Source organism: Phyllobates terribilis, unplaced genomic scaffold (genome assembly GCF_046119375.1).
Source record: "Phyllobates terribilis strain yellow unplaced genomic scaffold, ASM4611937v1 Scaffold_5__5_contigs__length_657084704, whole genome shotgun sequence".
NCBI classification, from domain to species: Eukaryota; Metazoa; Chordata; class Amphibia; order Anura; family Dendrobatidae; genus Phyllobates; species Phyllobates terribilis.
The window spans coordinates 423,691,456-423,714,034 of NW_027362765.1; the positions used below are offsets into that span (position 1 = coordinate 423,691,456).

General features: G+C 47.5%; 1 protein-coding gene across 1 annotated transcript in view; it reads right to left on the reverse strand.

The window, feature by feature from the left end:
• Positions 1–22,579, reverse strand: part of LOC141273418 (DNA nucleotidylexotransferase-like) — a 377,399-nt gene that overhangs the window by 171,564 nt on the left and 183,256 nt on the right. Inside the window, exon 2 of the mRNA XM_073685210.1 lies at positions 12,524–12,607. Within this exon, the coding sequence (XP_073541311.1) occupies positions 12,524–12,607 (84 nt within the window). The remainder of the gene's footprint in view (positions 1–12,523; positions 12,608–22,579) is intronic.

The window sequence follows — 22,579 nt, forward strand, 5'->3', positions numbered from 1 at the left end:
GAAGGCACACAGAATGGGGTCCCGTTAAGTATTCCTGAGATACCTGGGAGATTGCTGAACCCCTCCCTTGGTGAACACAGGACGGCGTGGGAGGTTACCCTGGCGCTGGTAACCTGGAGTCTGACAACTGTGAGTAAATCTGAAGACTGCACCCCCACTGTGTCCTTGAATTATTATCTGCGCCATCACCTGCATTACCCTGCACCAACCACAGCTACCTCTTAGTATTACTACATCCTGCCCTGGAGCTAAGCTCTACCTGTGGAGAGCTGAACCAACTCTCCTGCGTCACCATCAGCTCCAGAGGCTCTGCACCGCAGCGGCGGCCCCATATAGCCGCATACCACAGGTGGCGTCACGAACATTATATATAAAAACTTTATTCCTTTTACTTTATTCCCCTTTTACTTTTCCCGTGTAATTGACCTCCCTGGGTCACGGACCGGGTCATTGCCATCGGACATCCCCGAGCATCGACCGGCCCGGCTACCGAGTACCCCACGGCCCAGGGGGCGCGTCAGATACATTACCCAACCATTTAATTATAAGGACATTGGCTGTGGAACCATATTATTTTACTGTTCCACATATTCCAGGATCTACAGGGTCACAGCTATTCAATTTATATATATCTAGCAGTGACCCTACATACAGTTGTGCTCAAAAGTTTACATACCCCAGCAGAATTTTTCCTCTCTTGGCCTTGTTTCAGAGAATATGAATGATAACAAAAAACTTTTTCTCCACTCATGGTTATTGGTTGGGTGAAGCCATTTATTGTCAAACTACTGTGTTTTCTCTTTTTAAATCTTAATGACAACCAAAAACATCCAAATGACCCTGATCAAAAGTTCACATACCCCATTTCTTAATACCGTGTATTGCCCCCTCTAACATCATTGACAGCTTGAAGTCTTTTGTGGTAGTTGTGGATGAGGTTCTTTATTTTCTCAGATGGTAAAGCTGCCCATTCTTCTTGGCAAAAAGCCTCCAGTTCCTGTAAATTCCTGGGCTGTCTAGCATGAACTGCGTGCTTGAGATCTCCCCAGAGTGGCTCAATGATATTGAGGTCAGGAGACTGAGATGACCACTCCAGAACCTTCACTTTGTTCTGCTGTAGCCAATGACAGGTCGACTTGGCCTTGTGTTTTGGATTGTTGTCATGTTGGAACATCCAAGTACATCCCATGCACAGCTTCTGGGCTGATGAGTGCAAATTTGCCTCCAGTATTTGCTGATAACGTGCTGCATTCATCTTTCCTTCAACTTTTACCAAGTTTCCTATGCCTTTCTAGCTCACACATCCCCAAAACATCAGAGATCCATCTCCGTGCTTTATTGTAGGAATGGTGTTACTTTCATCATAGGCCTTGTTGACCTCTCTCCAAATGTAACGTTTATGGTTGTGGCCAAAAAGTTCAATTTTGGTCTCATCACTCCAAATTACCTTGTTCCTGAAGTTTTGAGGCTTGTCTCTGTGCTGTTTTGCGTATTGTAGGCAAGATACTTTGTGGCATTTGCGCAGTAATGGCTTTCTTCTGGCGACTCGACCATGCAGTCCATTTTTCTTCAAGTGCCTCCTTATTGTGCATCTTGAAACAGCCACACTGCTAGTTTTCACAGAGTCCTGAATTTCAGCTGATGTTATTTGTGGGTTTTTCTTTGCATCACAAACAATTTTCCTGGCAGTTGTGGCCGAAATTTTTGTTGGTCTACCTGACCGTGGTTTGGTTTTTACAGAGCCCCTGATTTTCCATTTTTTAATCACAGTTTGAACGCTGCTGACTGGCATTATCAATTCCTTGGATATTTTTTTGAATCCCTTTCCTGTGTTATACAGTTCAACTACCTTTTCCCTTAGATCCATTGACAATTCTTTTGCTTTCACCATGGCTCACAATCCAGAAACGTCAGTGGCTGGATGAAAGATGCAAGAGTCTGTCTGGATCCCAGAAACTCACTCAGCTTTTATGCACACACACTGATTACAAGCAAACAGGTCACAGGTAAGGATGTTACCTTTAGTAGCCATTCAAATCCATATGTGTCAAATTCTGTGCATGTTATCAGGCCAAAATCACCAGGGTATGTGAACTTTTGATCAGGGTCATTTGGATGATTTTGGTTGTCATTAAGATTTAAAAAGAGAAAACACAGTAGTTTGACAATAAATAGCTTCACCCTACCAATAACCATGAGTGGAGAAAAAGTTTATTTGTTATCATTTATATTCTCTAAAACAAGGCCAAGAAAGGAAAAATTCTGCTGGGGTATGTAAACTTTTGAGCATAACTGTACATCCCCACAGGATGTATGGTTTACTCTATATTTTATAGAGATTTTATATAATCAATATAAGTTAATTTTTATTGACAAATTTTTCCCCCCTTTTCCCCTTCCTTTTTACTCACAATCACTTTGGACCAATGAGAACTAGTGCATGTGTAACATACATAGTAACATAACATCAACATCAGGAGAAGGCAAGACAAAAACAAGAGATTTGTCTTACCTTATCCTGATGAAGAAGTCTGGCAAAACTTCAAAAAGCGTTGATTTTAAATTGTGACGGACAAGAATTCAATAAATAGATATTTAAAATTCTTTATGGGAACCATTGTTATGTTGTTTCCACGTGGACTAGCCGGCAGCTCAGTGAAAAATGTTTTGTACTCCTCATCATATTGAATCCTGATTAGTGATGAGTACCGTAATATTCGTAATCGCTATACTCGTAATGAATACTTTGTAATAATCGCGTATTCGTTCCGAATAGAGAGTACAATGTAAGTCAATGGGAAATGCTCACCTACAAAGGTGTCTGGGGGTCTGGGGAAAAGGCTGAAATGGATGGGAAAGTGATGAAAGAGAATGGGAAGAGCCTAGAGAATGTGCCTGCATGCATTTCTGACTCACATATGGTTTCTGGGAATAAGTTTGTCGCAGTATTACGGCACTTTTACAGACACACAAGAACAACTACCAAACCTAACCTAAATTGCATTTAACAGGCCAAAAAGGAAAAAGGTTAAGAAACAGTTTTTCCTGCACAATCACTTGTATATTAGACTAAATAAACCAGAGAAACCAAAAAAATATCCCTTTTGGCTTTTGTTCACACATACTTTTGTGTTTTTTTTGGGAGGGCCTTGACTTATACATTTTGTGGATCCATCTGTCATACATCATTTTTAGTTTGCTTTTTCCCCATCAATTTACAAGCACAGCTAGAACGCATCAGTAGGTATGTTGATCTTTGACCTGAGAGGCCTCAGGTGGCTCTGTAACATGCATTTTGGAGGGACAGCTGTTAATTAGACATTTGGGCAGTCCTTCCATCACTGACACTCAGATAGTGGAATACATATTCAATAGCAGTTCACAATGTGCCCATTGTAGCGTTGGACTTGACCCTCCTCCTCCTCCTCCACCACCATGTGATACTGCGGCCCTAAATTCAAATGTTCAGAGGCCCTGCAGTAGGCAGGAATGCTGAGTTTTCTGAGAGCCCTTGTGTGGCCCTGTAACATACATTTTGAAGTGCCCTCCTCTAGAGATTTTGGAGGTCCCTCTTGTGTACAATACTTTTTGAGAGTGCCCTCACTTATTCATATTGTAGGGCCCTTACTCTATTATTTAACTCATCTAAGGGCAGAGACTACAGAGAAAAATGGCGGGAACTAGAGACACGGAGAACTAGAAGGTAACAGTGAGTGCGGCCTGCGATCCTCAGGTATAGCTGAACTCTGTGAACCGGAAAATAGTCAACTGGATGATGAGCTCTAATATATCACTTGTGCAAGTCAATGGACAAAGGATATATGGTGCCCCCCTCCAGGATGGGTTGGAGAAGCTTCTCCAAATGGCTCAGAGATTTTGATTGTCGATATTCCCCAGATTATATAGGAGAGAAGACTTCTTAATACTGTACTACTTGGTCCAGTGCAGAATGTGCATCATATTTCCAAAAATTACTCATGGGGGCTGTGTCATAGGTGCAGAGAGATTCCATTACAATGGCCTCCCTTGTCAAACATTATCTACGATGGAGTACTGTAGCAGTTGTGGCCCTCAATTCAAGTTTTCAGAGGGCCATCAGTCGGTCATCAACAGTCAGTGTAAATTTCTATTGAATATGTATCCCCTATCTCAGTCACAATATGGCACAAGCCAGGCATGTTTTTTTTTCCAAATAGGGTGACTGACAGTACATTTCTATAGAATATGTATCCCCTATCTCACTCACAATGTGGCACAACTTGTGACAAGGGCCTTCAATGACAAATATGGTAGGACCACTTTCCATTCCAGATTTGTCCACTGCACAATGTGCATAGGGTTTGTAAAAATTAGCCCTATGGGTTGAGTCATGGTTGATGTAGGTAGCCACCATCCCAAGGGCTTCCAATCACAAATAGTAGTTAGGCTGGAGTAGGAATACTGTCCTGGTTTGTCCACTGCACAATGTGCGTAGGGTTTGTAAAAATTAGCCCTATGAGCTGAGTCATGGTTGACGCAGGAAGCCACCATCCCAAGGGCCTCCAATCACAAATAGTAGTTAGGCTGGAGTAGGAATACTGTCCTGGTTTGTCCACTGCACAATATGCATAGGGTTTGTAAAAATTAGCTCTATGGGCTGAGTCATGGTTGACGAAGGAAAGAAATGGGTTTTTATGAGAAGGGGGTGACGTTAACAGCAGTAGCATGAATCTGCATTTTGGTGAATTTAGGTTGGATTGCTGTCATCTGGAGGGATTACAAACTGTGGAGATATCCAGTCATTGTTGAATTTAATCAGAGTAAGTCTGTCTGCATTTCCCGTGGAGAGGCGTGTGCAACTATCAGTGATGATTGCCTCAGCGGAACTGAAAACACGCTCAGACACCACACTAGCAGCCAGGCAGGCCAGCACCTCCAAGGCATACAAGGAGAGGTCAGGCCAAGTGTTCAGCATAGACACCCAATAATTAAAGGGAACTGAAGAGTCGGAAAGGACGCACATATGGTCAGTCACTTAAGTACCCCTTGTTCTGCAACTTATCCCTCCTTGGCATTGTTACAGGCACAGATAGCCCTTGCTGTTGTGCTGGTTTATTGAAAATTGCCCAGTTTGTGGACATTTTCCCCCCACCTCTGTTGGAGCTGGTGTTTGTGTCTCTCCCCATTATCCCTTGGTGTTGAAAAGAGATGGTACCTCTGCTACCAGCATTGTCTGAGGGTGATGTTTTCAGCAACTGATCTACAACGGTCCTCTTGGACGATTCCATTGTAAAACTCTTTGGTGACTCCAAAAGGAGAGAAGTAAATTTCTCCTTGTACCGTGGATCGAGAAAGGTGGCCAACCAGTATAGGTTGTTGGACAAAATGTGTATCAAGCGAGGGTCTTGCCACAGACACTTACACATGAACTTTGCCATGTGGTCCAAGCTGCAAAAAGGCAAATGTTCTGTGTACCCAACAGTAAAAAAAGTACCCATCCTTTCCTCACGCTGACTCGCCTCCTCCTCCACCTCCTCGTCCTCCTATCCCGCCCATTCAGCTTGGACAGACATAAAGCTTGGGTTGGGTGTCCCCTCTGTAGCATTACGAGTCCCCTTGGTAGCACAGAAAAACAAGTCCTCTCCCTCCTCATCCTCCTCATCTTCCTCCTCATCACCCACTGTTGCCTCAGAATATTGGCTGGGCTGGGTAGTAACACCCATTGGGAAATCTGGCTCCATACCAACATGCTGGGCACTCAAAGCTTCCTCTTTGAGATTATGCAGTGATTGTTTCAAGAGACACAGCAGCGGGATGGTTACGCTGATAATAGCCTGATCACCGCTCACGAGGTTGGTGCAGTACACAAAGTTCTCAAGAACCTCACAAATGTCAGCAATCCACACCCACTCGACAGTTGTTATGTGTGGTGGGTAACTCTCATTCTGACGGGCATGCTGAAGCTGGTATTCAGCTACTGCCCTCTGCTGTTCACTAATCCACGCAGATTTGGTAACCTGGTGTTCCGTCCACATACTGGGGTCCTTGGCTGCCATGTGGTTTTGCATACTGGTGGTTCTTAGGTTGCATTTGCCCTGGCCTCTGCTCAACTTGGTATGGCAGATGCTACAGACTACAATGTTTTTCTCTGAAGGACTTTCAGAAAAAAATTCCACACAGCAGCTGAACGCCCCCTTGCCCTGACTTGGCACACAGCGGGGGTGCTCTTGGGAACTGTTGACCCAGTTAACACACTGGACAAACCATGACAACTTGGTGCCTGTTTTGGTGCTACATATCCATCTTCCTCTGTGTTGCTATCATGGCTATGCATGCCAACGGTCCAGGTCGGATCAGTGGATTCATCATCGACCACCTCATCTTACATCTCATCCTCCTTCCCAGGTGACATTGTATGCTTACCTGATGGCAACTGTGTCTCATCATCATCAGCCTTCACCTCTGGAGACAGTAAATGGTGTTCTGCGAAGTGGCTTTCTTCTGGCCGTAGGTCCTCAAATACTTGAACATCAACACACGCCACCTCCTCTTGTCCCACGATGATAGGCCAGAGCCAACCAAAGGATACGTACCAAACAGATCCTCGAAGTGGCCAAGCTTGGGGTCATATGTCTCCTTTGACTGATAATGGCGGGAGGAAGGAGAACCAGCTTCAGGACTGGATGGGCCAGACTTCTGTGTATCCACAGTAGACTGTGTGGTCGTGGAAGATTTGTTGCTGCTTGACAAATGCGTAGAGGACTGGTCTGCAATCCAAGACAGAATCTGCTCTCGCTCTTCTGACTTCCACACACATTTACGTTCCAGAACCGGGAAATTTTTCCAGGAACATAGTGGATGCATCAAGCTTCTTCTGACCTGACACAGACTGAGTGCCTTCTCGCGCACCACTGACAACACCACGTCCACGTCCCTTAACAACAGGCTTTTTTGGCATTTTGGGTTTTGGTGACAGATTTTCAGATGTTGATGGCACAAGCCAAGCTAGCTGTCACAGCCAAAATAGTAGGTAAAATGGGCTGGTGTGTGCTTTGTAGCAGGCAGTAGGAAATGTTTGGACTACTGCTTTGTGTAGGGCACTCAATGATTTTTTAAGTGGACTAATATGGACAGAAGGCTGGCTCTGACCCCTAAAACAGCAGGGAAAATAGACCGGTGCTTAAAAAAAAAAAAGCAGCACAAAATGCTAATTCTGTGTGTGTTGGAAAAATATTGCTTTGCCTCTGACAAGAGCTGCTTTAAGATGGACACTGGAAGAACACTACCTAATACACTCCCTACCTAACACACAATCTCTCCCTCCCTGTACTCTGACTTTGTTGTGAGTCTACAGATCTGAAAAGAGCAATTTTTTGGTGGTATTATGGAGCTAGTGAGCGGCTCCTTTAAACACTGAACTAGTACACACTGCAGGTAGCCCTTACAAGGGCTTTTGGTTTATCAAGAGGCCTAAACACTCTCCCTAGCAGCTCAGCGATCTCTCCCTAGTCTATTACAACGCAGGCTTCGGATGCAATGTGCACAAAATGGCGGTGGCGGCAGGGCTTAATTAGACCCTATGATCCTGGGCGGCCAGCCAATCACAGTAATGCCACAACCAAGATGTCTGCCGCATTACTGTGATTGGTTAAGAAGCCCAGCATGTTTAGTGGCTGCAAAGGAGGCACCAATACTGCAGGGCGGTTATAACGAGCAACCCGAATACCGTACTATCTGTGCGAATAGCGAATAGTAACGAATACACTCGCTCATCACTATTCCTGATCCCAGTGATCTACGGTTGTGCAGGAGCTGGTACATACTTACATTAAGTTGCAGGTTGTAACTTGCTAAGGTGAGTGCATTTTCAATATATTTTCACTGCTTTTAATCAGTTAAAGACCTATGTTGCGCTCATTATTTTTCTAGTAATTTTACTCAAGAAAGATTTGAAGCAAGGGAAGGGAATTCCTTTGAAACTATTAGAGTTTGGGTGAGTAATAACCAGGTTATAGAGTTATTTTAGGAGGTCAAGAGGCACTGGTATGTGCAAAGTCCTGAACCAAAATTGTTCAGCCACCTTAGTTACCGGTGTGAGTGTGCGCCTTATTCGAACTTGAGACGAGTGATCGCCTTAGGCAGAGGCATGTCAGAAAAGGCAAGAGATCGCAGGAGAATTATGCAACTTTACGAGCTAATATACGTCCATATTAGAAGACTGAATAAAACTCAAGTTATAGTTTAGTTTTTGGTTTGGCGTCTTATTGGGGAGTCGTTGTCCTACCAGACTACAGAAGAAACTGTGTTTCCAGCTTGACCCCAAACACAGCCATGAGGGCTATCTATGTATTATTCAGTGGTGTTCTGCCTTTATTTACGTGAATCACAGGTAGAGATTAACCATAAGGGAACAAGGCCTACTCAATAGTATGGTCTGATGTCACGCAGTCCGCTGGGTACCGAATGCAGAGATATCGTCCATTACTTCCACATATGTGGAGACTGATCGAACAGGAAGATTTTTTTCTGCCAAATGTGTATGGAATACGACATATACCCCCATACTGCCCCATAGGGTCCCATGGGCTACCAGACCTCCTATAGTTTTAATGTACTGAACATACAGCACCATAGTATTATTTGGAGCATCAATATCTCCACAGGTCTAATCAGTGAACAAGACCCCTGGGAGTCTATGGTGCTGTAAATTCGGTTCAGTAGAGCCACAGGGGTCCAGGTAATAAGCTAGGAGACTGTGTATATAATAATAGGTTTATGATTACCGTATAAACTCAGAACTACCTAACCGGATACTGGAAAATGGTTTTTTTTTACTAAAACATACAAAGTTACAGGGTGAATCGGAGAGTCATTTTGCTTTTGTTTCCATGACAACGAGGCCCGCTAACAGTTCAGTGTCATCACAGGTGACATTAGCCATTATAAAAACTAATCAGAATCCAATTTTTTTTTCAAGCATATTTATGAAATTTAGGAGTGTAATTGATTCCTCTGTGGATTAGTCTCCTTCTCACCTTTCTGAGGGAAGAGTTGTCATGGGGATGACGGCACTGAAGGTCTTCTAATGGACACCTGTAACTTTAAAGGGGTTGTCAAATGAACAACGTATATCACCTATGTAGAGGATAGATAATAAATATACAATTGCTGGGGTGTAACAGCCGGACCCCCACTAATCATTGTAACATACCTGGCGGCGTCCTTGCATAGTGGTCCATCTCCCACTGTGCAAGAGCGCGCACTTGATCTCCAGTCCAGGGTGTCTCTCTGGCTTCCCTCCATGCTGTCTGTTTGCTTCTGTGTCTGCTGCTTATGGGCGGCGCCCGATCACTTCCTGCTTTTTGTACCTGCTGCAGGCACACCCTTTGTGCGTCCTCAGCCTATTGCTGTCTGTCACCTGGTATTTAAACCAGCTGCCCCATTAACCCATGCCTGAGCATCTTGCCCTGTCAGTTGGCTTTTGTCTCTGACATGCTAGGTCCTGTCTATGTTACCTGTCTTGCAGTATCTGTTCCCATGTCTGTACTGTGTCCTATCTGTGTACCTTAACCTGCAGTCTGTACTCGTTCCTTGCCTGTTCGTTCCGCCTTCCTGGAGGCTGTATTTCCAGGCCAGTCTGAACACGCTCCTTGCCTGTTCGTCCCGCCTCTCTGGGGGCCGTATTCCCAGACCCGCTCCTGTATCCCGCTGCAGTGTCGGTCTCCTCCGTACACTCAGTTCCAGTCTGAACTCTCTCCTATCTTTTACCTGTTTTTTTCTCTATGTCCGTTCCTTTCCTTTTTCTGCAGAGTCTGAACTCGTACCTACTCCTGCTTGTTGTCACTGTACTTCCGTTTGTGAGTTTGTGGTCCACTCGCTACTTCTCTGCAAGTACCCTGTGGGTATCTGGTTCTGCCTTTCCCTTCTAGTCTGTTCCGTGTGAACAGAGCTCTGTTCCTTCCGCGTCTGCGGTTTTTGCTTTGCTCTGCTCTGTCCGCCGCGTCTGCGGTTTTCGCTTTGCTCAGCTCTGTCCGCCGCGTCTGCGGTTTTCGCTTTGCTCAGCTCTGTCCGCCGCGTCTGCGGTTTTCGCTTTGCTCAGCTCTGTCCGCCGCGTCTGCGGTTTTCGCTTTGCTCAGCTCTGTCCGCCGCGTCTGCGGTTTTCGCTTTGCTCAGCTCTGTCCGCCGCGTCTGCGGTTTTCGCTTTGCTCAGCTCTGTCCGCCGCGTCTGCGGTTTTCGCTTTGCTCAGCTCTGTCCGCCGCGTTTGCGGTTTTCGCTTTGCTCAGCTCTGTCCACCGCGTTTGCGGTTTTCGCTTTGCTCAGCTCTGTCCACCGCGTCTGCGGTTTTCGCTTTGCTCAGCTCTGTCCACCGCGTCTGCGGTTTTCGCTTTGCTCAGCTCTGTCCACCGCGTCTGCGGTTTTCGCTTTGCTCAGCTCTGTCCACCGCGTCTGCGGTTTTCGCTTTGCTCAGCTCTGTCCACCGCGTCTGCGGTTTTCGCTTTGCTCAGCTCTGTCCACCGCGTCTGCAGTTTTCGCTATGCTCAGCTCTGTCCACCGCGTCTGCGGTTTTCGCTTTGCTCAGCTCTGTCCACCGCGTCTGCGGTTTTCGCTTTGCTCAGCTCTGTCCACCGCGTCTGCGGTTTTCGCTTTGCTCAGCTCTGTCCACCGCGTCTGCGGTTTTCGCTTTGCTCAGCTCTGTCCACCGCGTCTGCCGTTTTCGCTTTGCTCAACTCTGTCTACCGCGTCTGCGGTTTCGAATTTGTCTCCCAGTCTGTACTGGACCCTACCCAGCTTGTGCTCTAGTCTGCCTGTTCCTGTATTCCCCGGTGTGGGTCAACAGCCGTGTCCGGAGTCTGACCTGGAGTAGACCCTGGTTCCTCTGCTCGGTTCCTCCCTGGTGCACTGGCGTCGTATGCCGTCGTGCGACCTTGGTCGGATCGGGCAGATACTTAGTTACGCCCCTCCAGGCACTCTCCGGTTCATGGTACAGTGGAATCACTACATAAACACGCACACGCCAGTCAGTCCGGGCGTGTGCATTACAATCATGACAATCTCATCTCCTCCCGTGTGATTGGGGCCTATGATTATGCAATCACTGCTCCATTACAATCTGTAGGATGGGCTGTCACACCTGTTCACTACAGCTCAATTCACACAGGGGACTTTGAGACCCCCAACTTTGCGATATGTGGCAGTCAAACCCCCAGCAATCAAACATTTATCATGTACCCTTAGGAGAAGTGACATATGTTGTTTATGAGACAACTCCCATAAAGGGGGGTTTTCTGAAGTTTGACAGTTATTCCCTATCTGTGGGATAAGGGATAACATCCAGACTGCTGGGACCCCCAATGATACTGAGATCTTTGGCTCCATGTAAATGGAGCAGTGGTCGATCCTCCGCACTACCGATCCATTCAGTGCTAATGATCAGCCGAACGTAGAGCTTGGTTATCTTAAATGAATGGAGCGGCAGTGGACATGATTGAGTACCACTCCATTCACATGGGGCTCTTCAGAGCCTCAGTTACCGGGATCGGTGGGGAATCAAGCTGGCTGACTCCCAGGGATTGGAAGTTATCACCTACCCTTTGGATATGGGATAATTTCCAAACTTGAGAATCCCACTTTAAGACATATTACTGTTTTTTCATTCCTGCACATTTTTTTCTGCATTTTCATCTCACTTCTATATGATGTTGTGCCTTTAATTACATTTTTAATTATTATTCGATTTATTTGACATTCAGGATTTGTTCGCAAGGAGTATTCTGACGTCGATTTTTCTGGCTGAAAAATCCACGTCTAAAAATTGCTAATAAAAGATGTCGTTTTTGGCACAGTTGTATAAGAACTTGGAGGTTTTTTTATGCTGTTTTGACATGTTTTTAGTGTTTTTTAATGCACTTGTTTTTAATTATAAGGATGTGTTTATGCTGAGTTATTTAACAAGTACCGGTATGTTCATCTGCCACAATTTAAAATTGCTTCATCTAAAAATCACAAAAAAATTACATCTAAAATTACATCTAAAAATTAAAAATTACATCACAAACTGCTTTGAATATTCTTTGAATACTGTTTGATGTTGATTATGGAGCAGGTCTGCTAAGAAAGCCTTATAAAAAAAAAACCTGTGCATGAAGATACCCTAATATTAGGTATAGCAATAAAGAGTGGTTTATGGTATGTTTGTTTCGGCAGCAAAAATCTTGTTAAAAAGACATAATATCAAAAAGCAATGATGGACCTGTGTGTTTTACCCAGATTTATATGCTATTTATAACATGATGCTTTTTCTAACACGCCTTAAAAAATGCATGTATAAACACAACTATAGGCACGTTTTCTCATTCAAATGAATGGAAAGTTGGTTACAAACAGATTGGAAACGTATTTATTTTTTAACATGAATTTTGGCACAAAATTCATCCCAAAAACTGCATGAAAAAAACTAAGTGTGAACATACCCTTAGACATATCAACATAGAACAGCACAGAATAAAAAGAGAAGCAAGGGAAAGCATATTTATTTCTCAGTACCTTGGTTTTATCAAACAGAGCGTGGTTATCCAGCATCATCTTTTTCTCATGGGTAGCATATCTCCGTAAATCTCGCTCAAACTGCTGTTAAGGAAAAACAAAGAATACATTTCATTTTTCTTAAAGCTATTGTATGGCTTATCAACAGCGGTAATATGATGAGTTCCCAGCAAACAAATGTCACTGAGTATACAATTTCTCCTCTCACAATATTGAGACGGGAGTATTAGGAAAGCGGTTTTGATTATAGATGGGCATATAAAATCGGCTTAAATACCTGATAAATTGTCTGAGCTCTGTATTAAAAATAATTGGCCTGCGAGGATTATCACTTGACAAGACCATGCGCCTCTTCACTCTTAATTTAGAACATTAAAGAACAGCAATCTGAAGGGAACTGCAGTTATTTCATGCATTTTAATCCCATCTCATATCTACTTTATGCATTTCCTACAAGGCTTAGAAATAAATGAGAATGAATGAGCGATTCTATTACTTGGCCAAATAAATATTTTTTCATTATGAACTATTCATTTGCATGCAAATTTCAATATTTAAAAGAGAACTATCAGGTGAAGTATTTGTTCTTGCAGTGTTTTGTTTGTTTACAAACTTTGGAAGGGAAACATTTAAGGGGGTTGTCCACTTACATGGACATTTTTTATTACTTAAATGCATGTATTTTGGGCTAAAATTAGTTTTTACAATTAGGTTTCATGAATTTGTTTTACACCGTTTGACTTCTCCAGCCTTTGTGTTGCACTGTGTATTGCTGGCTGCAGAATAAGTTCACTAAGAATCCATCAGTCAGCTCACCACGACTCTTATCTGTCTTTTTCTCAGCTTCTCTCTTTTTTATAACCACCGACATCATGTGAGAATTCGGTTAACTCTTTACCACCAGCCATTCTTACACAATTATTAGTGAAGGCAGATGCAGGGGCATAACGATCGCAGTAACAAACAGAGTGTGCGGGTGAGGGGCCTGCCGCGCCAGCACAAACTTCATCTAGAAGTACAGTACGTCCTCAGACACACATTCAGAGGCCAGCAGCTGACGTCGACATGTACGTAACTGGGTAAGCATGGCAGTGATGTCATGTGCTCCCGTTGTTTGCACGCAGAGGATGCCACGTGGCAGGGGAGCGGACGGAAGTTGAGTATAATCTTTTTATTTCTGTGCATTAAAGAGCAAAGGCAGAATGAGGGACATATATCAGGATGGAGGACATACATACCAGGATGGGGGATATATATACCAGGATGGGGAACATACATACTAGGATAGGGATATATACTGTATACCAGGATAAGAAACATATAAACCAGAATGGTGGATATATATACCAGGATGGGGCCCAGGATCAGGGTCATATATGTGTAACCCAGGGGGAATGGGGAGAACTCGGCGCCCGGGCCTTGTTGTGGCCTGAGTCTGAGGGATGTCGCGGTGGTCGGCTCCCGGGCCCGTACCCTGGGCCTCTCTTTTAAAAAAGGGCGGATATTTATGTTTATAAGTTCGTGACGCCACCTGTGGTGTCTGGTGAGATTCACCAGCACTGCGGCAGCCCGCTGAGGTCGGTGTTAAGGCAGCTTGTGTGGTATCGCTCCCCACAGGTGGAGCTAGGCCTCAGGGCAGCGGGGATGTAAGGATGCAGGACAGATATGACCCAGTCGGGTCAGAGCAAGAACAGGTACGGACACGATAGTCACTTCAGTACCTTTTACTGATGGAAATGCAGGCACATCCCGGGGCACTGTAGGGTGAAGGGTGCATTTCAGGATCCTCCCCAGTGAGCGGGTATAGAGCCTCCCGTTTCTTGCCTTTGTGTAGTAAGTTTCTGACCTGCCTGAAGCTAGGCCTAACTTGGTTTCTGTTCTGCACCGGCTGCCTATGTGGTAGGGCCTTCTCTTGGAGTGCATGCTCCCAGCTTGCGGGGCCTCCGTGACTCCTGGCTCTGTTATGTATCAGCTCTTGGATGATCCTGGGACTTGAAGTCTTCCAGGGGTCTCTGGTTGTCTCTACAAGGGGGTATATGGCCCTGTAGACTCGGACCCGGTGTCCAGTATACAGTACAGACCAAAAGTTTGGAAACACCTTCTCATTTAAAGATTTTTCTGTATTTTCATGACTATGAAAATTGTACATTCACACTGAAGACAACAAAACTATGAATTAGACATGTGGAATTATATACTTAACAGAAAAGTGTGAAACAACTGAAAATATGTCTTATATTCTAGGTTCATCAAAGTAGCCACCTTTTGCTTTGATGACTGCTTTGCACACTCTTGGCATTCTCTTGATGAGCTTCAAGAGGTAGTCACCGGAAATGGTCTTCCAACAATCTTGAAGGAGTTCCCACAGATGCTTAGCACTTGTTGGCCCTTTTGCCTTCACTCTGCGGTCCAGCTCACCCCAAAGCATCTTGATTGGGTTCAGGTCTGGTGACTGTGGAGGCCTGGTCATCTGGCGTAGCACCCCACCACTCTCCTTCTTGGTCAAATAGCCCTTACACAGCCTGGAAGTGTGTTTGGGGTCATTGTCCTGTTGAAAAATAAATGATGGTCCAACTAAACGCAAACTCGATGGAATAGCATGCCGCTGCAATATGCTGTGGTAGCCATGCTGGTTCAGTATGCCTTCAATTTTGAATAAATCCCCAACAGTGTCACCAGCAAAGCACCCCCACACCATCACACCTCCTCCTCCATGCTTCACGGTATGAACCAGGCATGTAGAGTCCATCCGTTCACCTTTTCTGCGTCGCACAAAGACACGGTGCTTGGAACCAAAGATCTCAAATTTGGGCTCATCAGACCAAAGCACAGATTTCCCCTGGTCTAATGTCCATTCCTTGTGTTCTTTAGCCCAAACAAGTCTCTTCTGCTTGTTGCCTGTCCATAGCAGTGGTTTCCTAGCAGCTATTTTACCATGAAGGCCTGCTGCACAAAGTCTCCTCTTAACAGTTGTTGAAGAGATGTGTCTGCTGCTAGAACTCTGTGTGGCATTGACCTGGTCTCTAATCTGAGCTGCTGTTAACCTGCGATTTCTGAGGCTGGTGACTCGGATAAACTTATCCTCAGAAGCAGAGGTGACTCTTGGTCTTCCTTTCCTGGGGCGGTCCTCATGTGAGCCAGTTTCTTTGTACCGCTTGATGGTTTTTGCAACTGTACTTTGGGACACTTTTAAAGTTTTCCCAATTTTTCAGACTGACTGACCTTCATTTCTTAAAGTAATGATGGCCACTCGTTTTTCTTTACTTGGCTTCTTTTTTCTTGCCATAATACAATTTCTAACAGTCTATTCAGTAGGACTATCAGCTGTGTATCCACCAGACTTCTGCACAACACAACTGATGGTCCCAACCCCATTTATAAGGCAAGAAATCCCACTTATTAAACCTGACAGGGCACACCTGTGAAGTGAAAACCATTTCCGGTGACTACCTCTTGAAGCTCATCAAGAGAATGCCAAGAGTGTGCAAAGCATTCATCAAAGCAAAAGGTGGCTACTTTGAAGAACCTAGAATATAAGACATATTTTCAGTTGTTTCACACTTTTTTGTTAAGTATATAATTCCACATGTGTTAATTCATAGTTTTGATGCCTTCAGTGTGAATGTACAATTTTCATAGTCATGAAAATACAGAAAAATCTTTAAATGAGAAGGTGTGTCCAAACTTTTGGTCTGTACTGTATGTTTTCTGGGGTGAGCTTGTACAGCTCCTCTGCCCCCAATGCTACTCACTCCTCTAGCCTTCGGCCTACTCGGGGACCTCACTAGGCTATACACACTAGCGGCAGCTTGCCGCGCTTCACCGATCTTATGACGCCGGCACACCTTAAGCTCACTGTAGCATACCTGGCGGCGTTCTTGCATGGTGTTCCATCTCTCATCATGCAAGATCGCAAACTTCATCTCCCGCCCAGCTTCCTGGTCTGGCTTCTTTCCTTGTGCTCTGCTCTGCTCCACTTTGGCTGCATAGGGCGACGCCCGCTGAACTTCCTGTTTCTTGTACCTGCTGCGGACACGCCCCTGTTGCACCTTCAGCCTATTGCTGTCCATCTTTGGGTATTTATACCACCTTCTTCCTCAAGATGGCGCCTGAGCATTGTTTCTTGTCAGTTGGCTTTTTGTCTCTGACATGCCAGGTCCTATCCTGTTTTCCTGCCTGTTTTCCAGTTCTGTGTCTGAACTGTGGTCTGTTCTTGTGAACACGCCTCTTGCCTGTTCTTTCGCCTTCTAGGGGCCGTATTCCTAGATCTGCCTGTCTGTGCCTTGCGGTATCTGTTCCCGTCTGAACAGAGTCCTGTTTGTGTCTCTGCCTTGCGGTATCTGTTCCCGTCTGAACAGAGTCCTGTTTGTGTCCCTGCCTTGCGGTATCTGTTCCCGTCTGAACAGAGTCCTGTTTGTGTTCCTGCCTTGCGGTATCTGTTCCCGTCTGAACAGAGTCCTGTTTGTGTTCCTGCCTTGCTGTCTCTGTTCCCGTTCCTCTGTTCCCTGTTGTCTGTGCCTCGTTTCTACTTTAACCTTGTCTCCCTTTTCCCTCTATGTCTGTTTTCTGCATCTTTCTGCAGAGTCTGAACTCGCTCCTAAATTCCTTCTCGTCGTCTCTGTACCTCTGTTGTGAATTTAGTGTACGCTCGCTACTTCTATGTAAGTACTGTGCGTGCTTCTGGTTCTGCCTTTCCTTCTCCGTCTGTTCTTTGTGAACAGAGTCCTATCCCCTTGCCTTGTTTACCGCTCTGCGGTGTCCCCTCTGCTCCTGCTTAGCTTGCCGCTCTTGCGGTTTCTGCTCTGCTCCTGCCTTGTTTACCGCTCTGCGGTGTCCGCTCTGCTCCTGCTTAGCTTGCCGCTCTTGCGGTTTCTGCTCTGCTCCTGCCTTGTTTACCGCTCTGCGGTGTCCACTCTGCTCCTGCTTAGCTTGCCGCTCTTGCGGTTTCTGCTCTGCTCCTGCCTTGTTTACCGCTCTGCGGTGTCCGCTCTGCTCCTGCTTAGCTTGCGCTCTTGCGGTTTCTGCTCTGCTCCTGCCTTGTTTACCGCTCAGCGGTGTCCGCTCTGCTCCTGCTTAGCTTGCCGCTCTTGCGGTTTCTACTCTGCTCCTGCCTTGTTTACCGCTCTGCGGTGTCCGCTCTGCTCCTGCTTAGCTTACCGCTCTTGCGGTTTCTGCTCTGCTCCTGCCTTGTTTACCGCTCTGCGGTGTCCGCTCTGCTGCTGCTTAGCTTGCCGCTCTTGCGGTTTTCACTCTGCTCTTGCCTTGCTTGCCGCTCCTGCGGTTTCTGCTCTGCTCTTATCTTGCTTACTGCTTCTGCGGTTTCCGCCCTGCCCTGCTTCTGCCCGCTGCTCCGGCAGTCCTGTCCTGCCCTGCTTGTGCTCGCTGCTTCTGCAGCCCCGTCCTGCTCTGTTCTTGCCCACCGCTTCGGGCGTTCCCTCTCTGCTGTGGTTGTCTACCGCATCTGCGGTTCTGTGACCCAGTCTGTACTGGGTCTTAACCTCTCTGTGCTCCAGCCCGTCCTTTCGGCCAGTACCTCCCTGCCTGCATACTCGCCTGTATCCACCCATCTGCATACCTGCCGTGTTTGCTTACATCCACCAGTCTGTGCCAGCCTAACCTGCCTGTTCCAGTAATCCTAGTGTGGGTCAACCCCCATGTCCGGAGTTTGACCTGGAGTAGCACCTGGTCCCTCTGCCCGGTTTCTCCCTGGTGCACTGGCGTCGTATGCCGTCGTGCCACCTTGGTCGGATCGGCCAGATACTTAGTCACGCCCCTCCAGGCACTCTCCGGTCTATAGTCCAGTGGAACCACAACACCCGCACACGCTAGTCAGTCCGGGCGTGTGCATAACAGCATGCTCAGGCCATGGTTCCCGTTGAGCTCCACGGCCTTCGCTCTCTGAGACGTTTTCCAGCTAATACGTGCATTAAAAATAAATAAATACAATTTTTTTTTTCTCTAGCTGAGTTCCAGGCTAATTTCGCACCCGTCCAGATGGAGCTTTCTGCACCCATTCCTGCGGATCCGCCCCAGTACTATGGGGATCCAAAACAAAGTCGTGCATTTGTGGAGCAATGCATGCTGCACTTCAAGTTCTACCCTCTTTCTTTTCCTTCTGATTGGTCTAAAGTGGCATTTATAATTGACTACCTAGCGGGGGATGCCTTGAAGTGGGTCACACCCCTATGGGAAGCTTGGGATCCTATCGTCCTTGACCTGCAGGCCTTCCTGGTGGCCTTCCTAATGGTCTTCGATGACCCCAACCCTGGAGTCCCTGCTGAAGCTGCACCTGCTCCCGCGGATCCACCACGGTACTACGGGGATCCAAAACAATGCCGTGCATTTGTGTGGCAATGCTTGCTGCAGTTCCGGTTCTATGCTAATGCCTATTCTTCTGATCGGGTTAAGGTGGGATTTATAATGTCCAACCTAGCGGGTGATGCCTTGGAATGGATCAACCCCCTATGGGAAGCACAGGATCCTATCGTTCTTGACCTACAGGCCTTCCTGGTGGCCTTCCTTTTGGCTTTCGATGATCCTAACCCTGAAGCCCCTGCTGAAGCTTCACTTCCCTATATCCCGGAGCAGCCCCGACGGGTAATGTGCATAGGTAGCACACAAGTTCTCCTGCCTGAAAAGACTGTTGCTTGCCCTGAATCCACTCAGGATGACTACACTCTCCGGAATACTGCTCCCAACCTCAAGAGGCAGTCCAGACGTGCTAGACGCAGAGGCAAGCCGTCACGCCAGGGTCTGTCCTCCCTGAGACCTCCTGATCCCAACCTTGAAGTCCCTACTGAAGCTTCATCTTCCTGTATCCCGGAGAAGCCCCAGCGGGTGATGTGCGTGGGTGGTGCACCAGTTCTCCAGCCAGAAGAGACTGCTACCCATCCAGAGTCCACACAGGAGAGCTTCCTGCACCTGGCATCAGATTCTACACCCACTTTAACCAGTGTGCATGTCCAAGGATGCTCCGAAGCTGTGTTTACCTCCGAGTCTGTACACCTCTACTACCTGGCGGAGGACCCCTTGTTGCCTCCTGAATCCTCCGGGATACCACTCGATGACAATTGGAGAGAGACTTCCCTACACCCGGTACCCGATACTTCGTCCGCTCAGTCCTGTGGGCCTGACAATGGGTGCCTCAAAGTGGTAGTTACTCCCGAGTCTCTACACCCCTCTGACCAGGCAGAGGACCTCCAGTTGTCTCCAGAACCCTTCGGGGTGCTACCTGGTAGCGAAAGGACAGAGACTCTCCTATTCTCTGTACCTGATACCTCGCCCGCTTCTTCCAGTGAGTCCGACCTAGTGTACTCCGAAGCAGAGGTTACCCCCGAGTCTCTACACCCCTCTGACCAGGCGGAGGACCTCCAGTCGTCTCCTGAACCCTTCGGGGTGCTACCTGATAGCGAATGGACTGAGACTCTCCTTTACTCGGTACCTGATACCTCGCCCGCTTCTTCCAGTGAGTCCGACCTAGTGTACTCCGAAGCAGAGGTTACCCCCGAGTTTCTACACCCCTCCGACCAGGCGGAGGACCTCCAGTCGTCTCCTGAACCCTCCGGGATGCTACCTGATAGCGAATGGACAGAGACTCTCCTTTACTCGGTACCTGATACCTCGCCCGCTTCTTCCAGTGAGTCTGACCTTGTGTACTCCGAAGCAGAGGTTACCCTCGAGTCTCGGTATCCCTCCAACCTGGCGGAGGACCCCCAGTTGTTTCCTGAATCCTCCGGGTTACCACCACATAACAAAGAGGCAGTGTCTTCTCTACACCTTGTACCTGATACTTTGCCCATTTCATCCTGTGAGCTTGACAAGATGTACCCCGAAGCAGAGGCTACCCCCGAGTCTCTGCACCCCTCCAACCCGGCAGAGGACCTCCAGTTGTCTCTTGAACTTTTTGGGGTGCTGCCTAAAAATAAATGTAGAGAGACTTTTTTGTGTGCTGTATCTGGTACTTCACCCGTTTCATCTGTTGCTGAAGATGGCTGGATGGGAAGTCGCATCCTAGCCATCCAGATTATAAGACCAGTTTTGTCTCCTCCTGTGGACAATAGAAGTATTCTCCTTGAAGAGAGGGATTGGCCCCCAAATTCCCTGCGGAAGATCCTTGCAGGCCTGAAGAAGAGGGGGCGTAAGGGGGGGGGGTACTGTAGCATACCTGGCGGCGTTCTTGCATGGTGTTCCATCTCTCATCATGCAAGATCGCAAACTTCATCTCCCGCCCAGCTTCCTGGTCTGGCTTCTTTCCTTGTGCTCTGCTCTGCTCCACTTTGGCTGCATAGGGCGACGCCCGCTGAACTTCCTGTTTCTTGTACCTGCTGCGGACACGCCCCTGTTGCACCTTCAGCCTATTGCTGTCCATCTTTGGGTATTTATACCACCTTCTTCCTCAAGATGGCGCCTGAGCATTGTTTCTTGTCAGTTGGCTTTTTGTCTCTGACATGCCAGGTCCTATCCTGTTTTCCTGCCTGTTTTCCAGTTCTGTGTCTGAACTGTGGTCTGTTCTTGTGAACACGCCTCTTGCCTGTTCTTTCGCCTTCTAGGGGCCGTATTCCTAGATCTGCCTGTCTGTGCCTTGCGGTATCTGTTCCCGTCTGAACAGAGTCCTGTTTGTGTCTCTGCCTTGCGGTATCTGTTCCCGTCTGAACAGAGTCCTGTTTGTGTCCCTGCCTTGCGGTATCTGTTCCCGTCTGAACAGAGTCCTGTTTGTGTTCCTGCCTTGCGGTATCTGTTCCCGTCTGAACAGAGTCCTGTTTGTGTTCCTGCCTTGCTGTCTCTGTTCCCGTTCCTCTGTTCCCTGTTGTCTGTGCCTCGTTTCTACTTTAACCTTGTCTCCCTTTTCCCTCTATGTCTGTTTTCTGCGTCTTTCTGCAGAGTCTGAACTCGCTCCTAAATTCCTTCTCGTCGTCTCTGTACCTCTGTTGTGAATTTAGTGTACGCTCGCTACTTCTATGTAAGTACTGTGTGTGCTTCTGGTTCTGCCTTTCCTTCTCCGTCTGTTCTTTGTGAACAGAGTCCTATCCCCTTGCCTTGTTTACCGCTCTGCGGTGTCCGCTCTGCTCCTGCTTAGCTTGCCGCTCTTGCGGTTTCTGCTCTGCTCCTGCCTTGTTTACCGCTCTGCGGTGTCCGCTCTGCTCCTGCTTAGCTTGCCGCTCTTGCGGTTTCTGCTCTGCTCCTGCCTTGTTTACCGCTCTGCGGTGTCCACTCTGCTCCTGCTTAGCTTGCCGCTCTTGCGGTTTCTGCTCTGCTCCTGCCTTGTTTACCGCTCTGCGGTGTCCGCTCTGCTCCTGCTTAGCTTGCCGCTCTTGCGGTTTCTACTCTGCTCCTGCCTTGTTTACCGCTCTGCGGTGTCCGCTCTGCTCCTGCTTAGCTTACCGCTCTTGCGGTTTCTGCTCTGCTCCTGCCTTGTTTACCGCTCTGCGGTGTCCGCTCTGCTCCTGCTTAGCTTACCGCTCTTGCGGTTTCTGCTCTGCTCCTGCCTTGTTTACCGCTCTGCGGTGTCCGCTCTGCTCCTGCTTAGCTTGCCGCTCTTGCGGTTTTCACTCTGCTCTTGCCTTGCTTGCCGCTCCTGCGGTTCCTGCTCTGCTCTTATCTTGCTTACTGCTTCTGCGGTTTCCGCCCTGCCCTGCTTCTGTCCGCTGCTTCGGCAGTCCTGTCCTGCCCTGCTTGTGCTCGCTGCTCCTGCAGCCCCGTCCTGCTCTGTTCTTGCCCACCGCTTCGGGCGTTCCCTCTCTGCTGTGGTTGTCTACCGCATCTGCGGTTCTGTGACCCAGTCTGTACTGGGTCTTAACCTCTCTGTGCTCCAGCCCGTCCTTTCGGCCAGCATACCTCCCTGCCTGCATACTCGCCTGTATCCACCCATCTGCATACCTGCCGTGTTTGCTTACATCCACCAGTCTGTGCCAGCCTAACCTGCCTGTTCCAGTAATCCTAGTGTGGGTCAACCCCCATGTCCGGAGTTTGACCTGGAGTAGCACCTGGTCCCTCTGCCCGGTTTCTCCCTGGTGCACTGGCGTCGTATGCCGTCGTGCCACCTTGGTCGGATCGGCC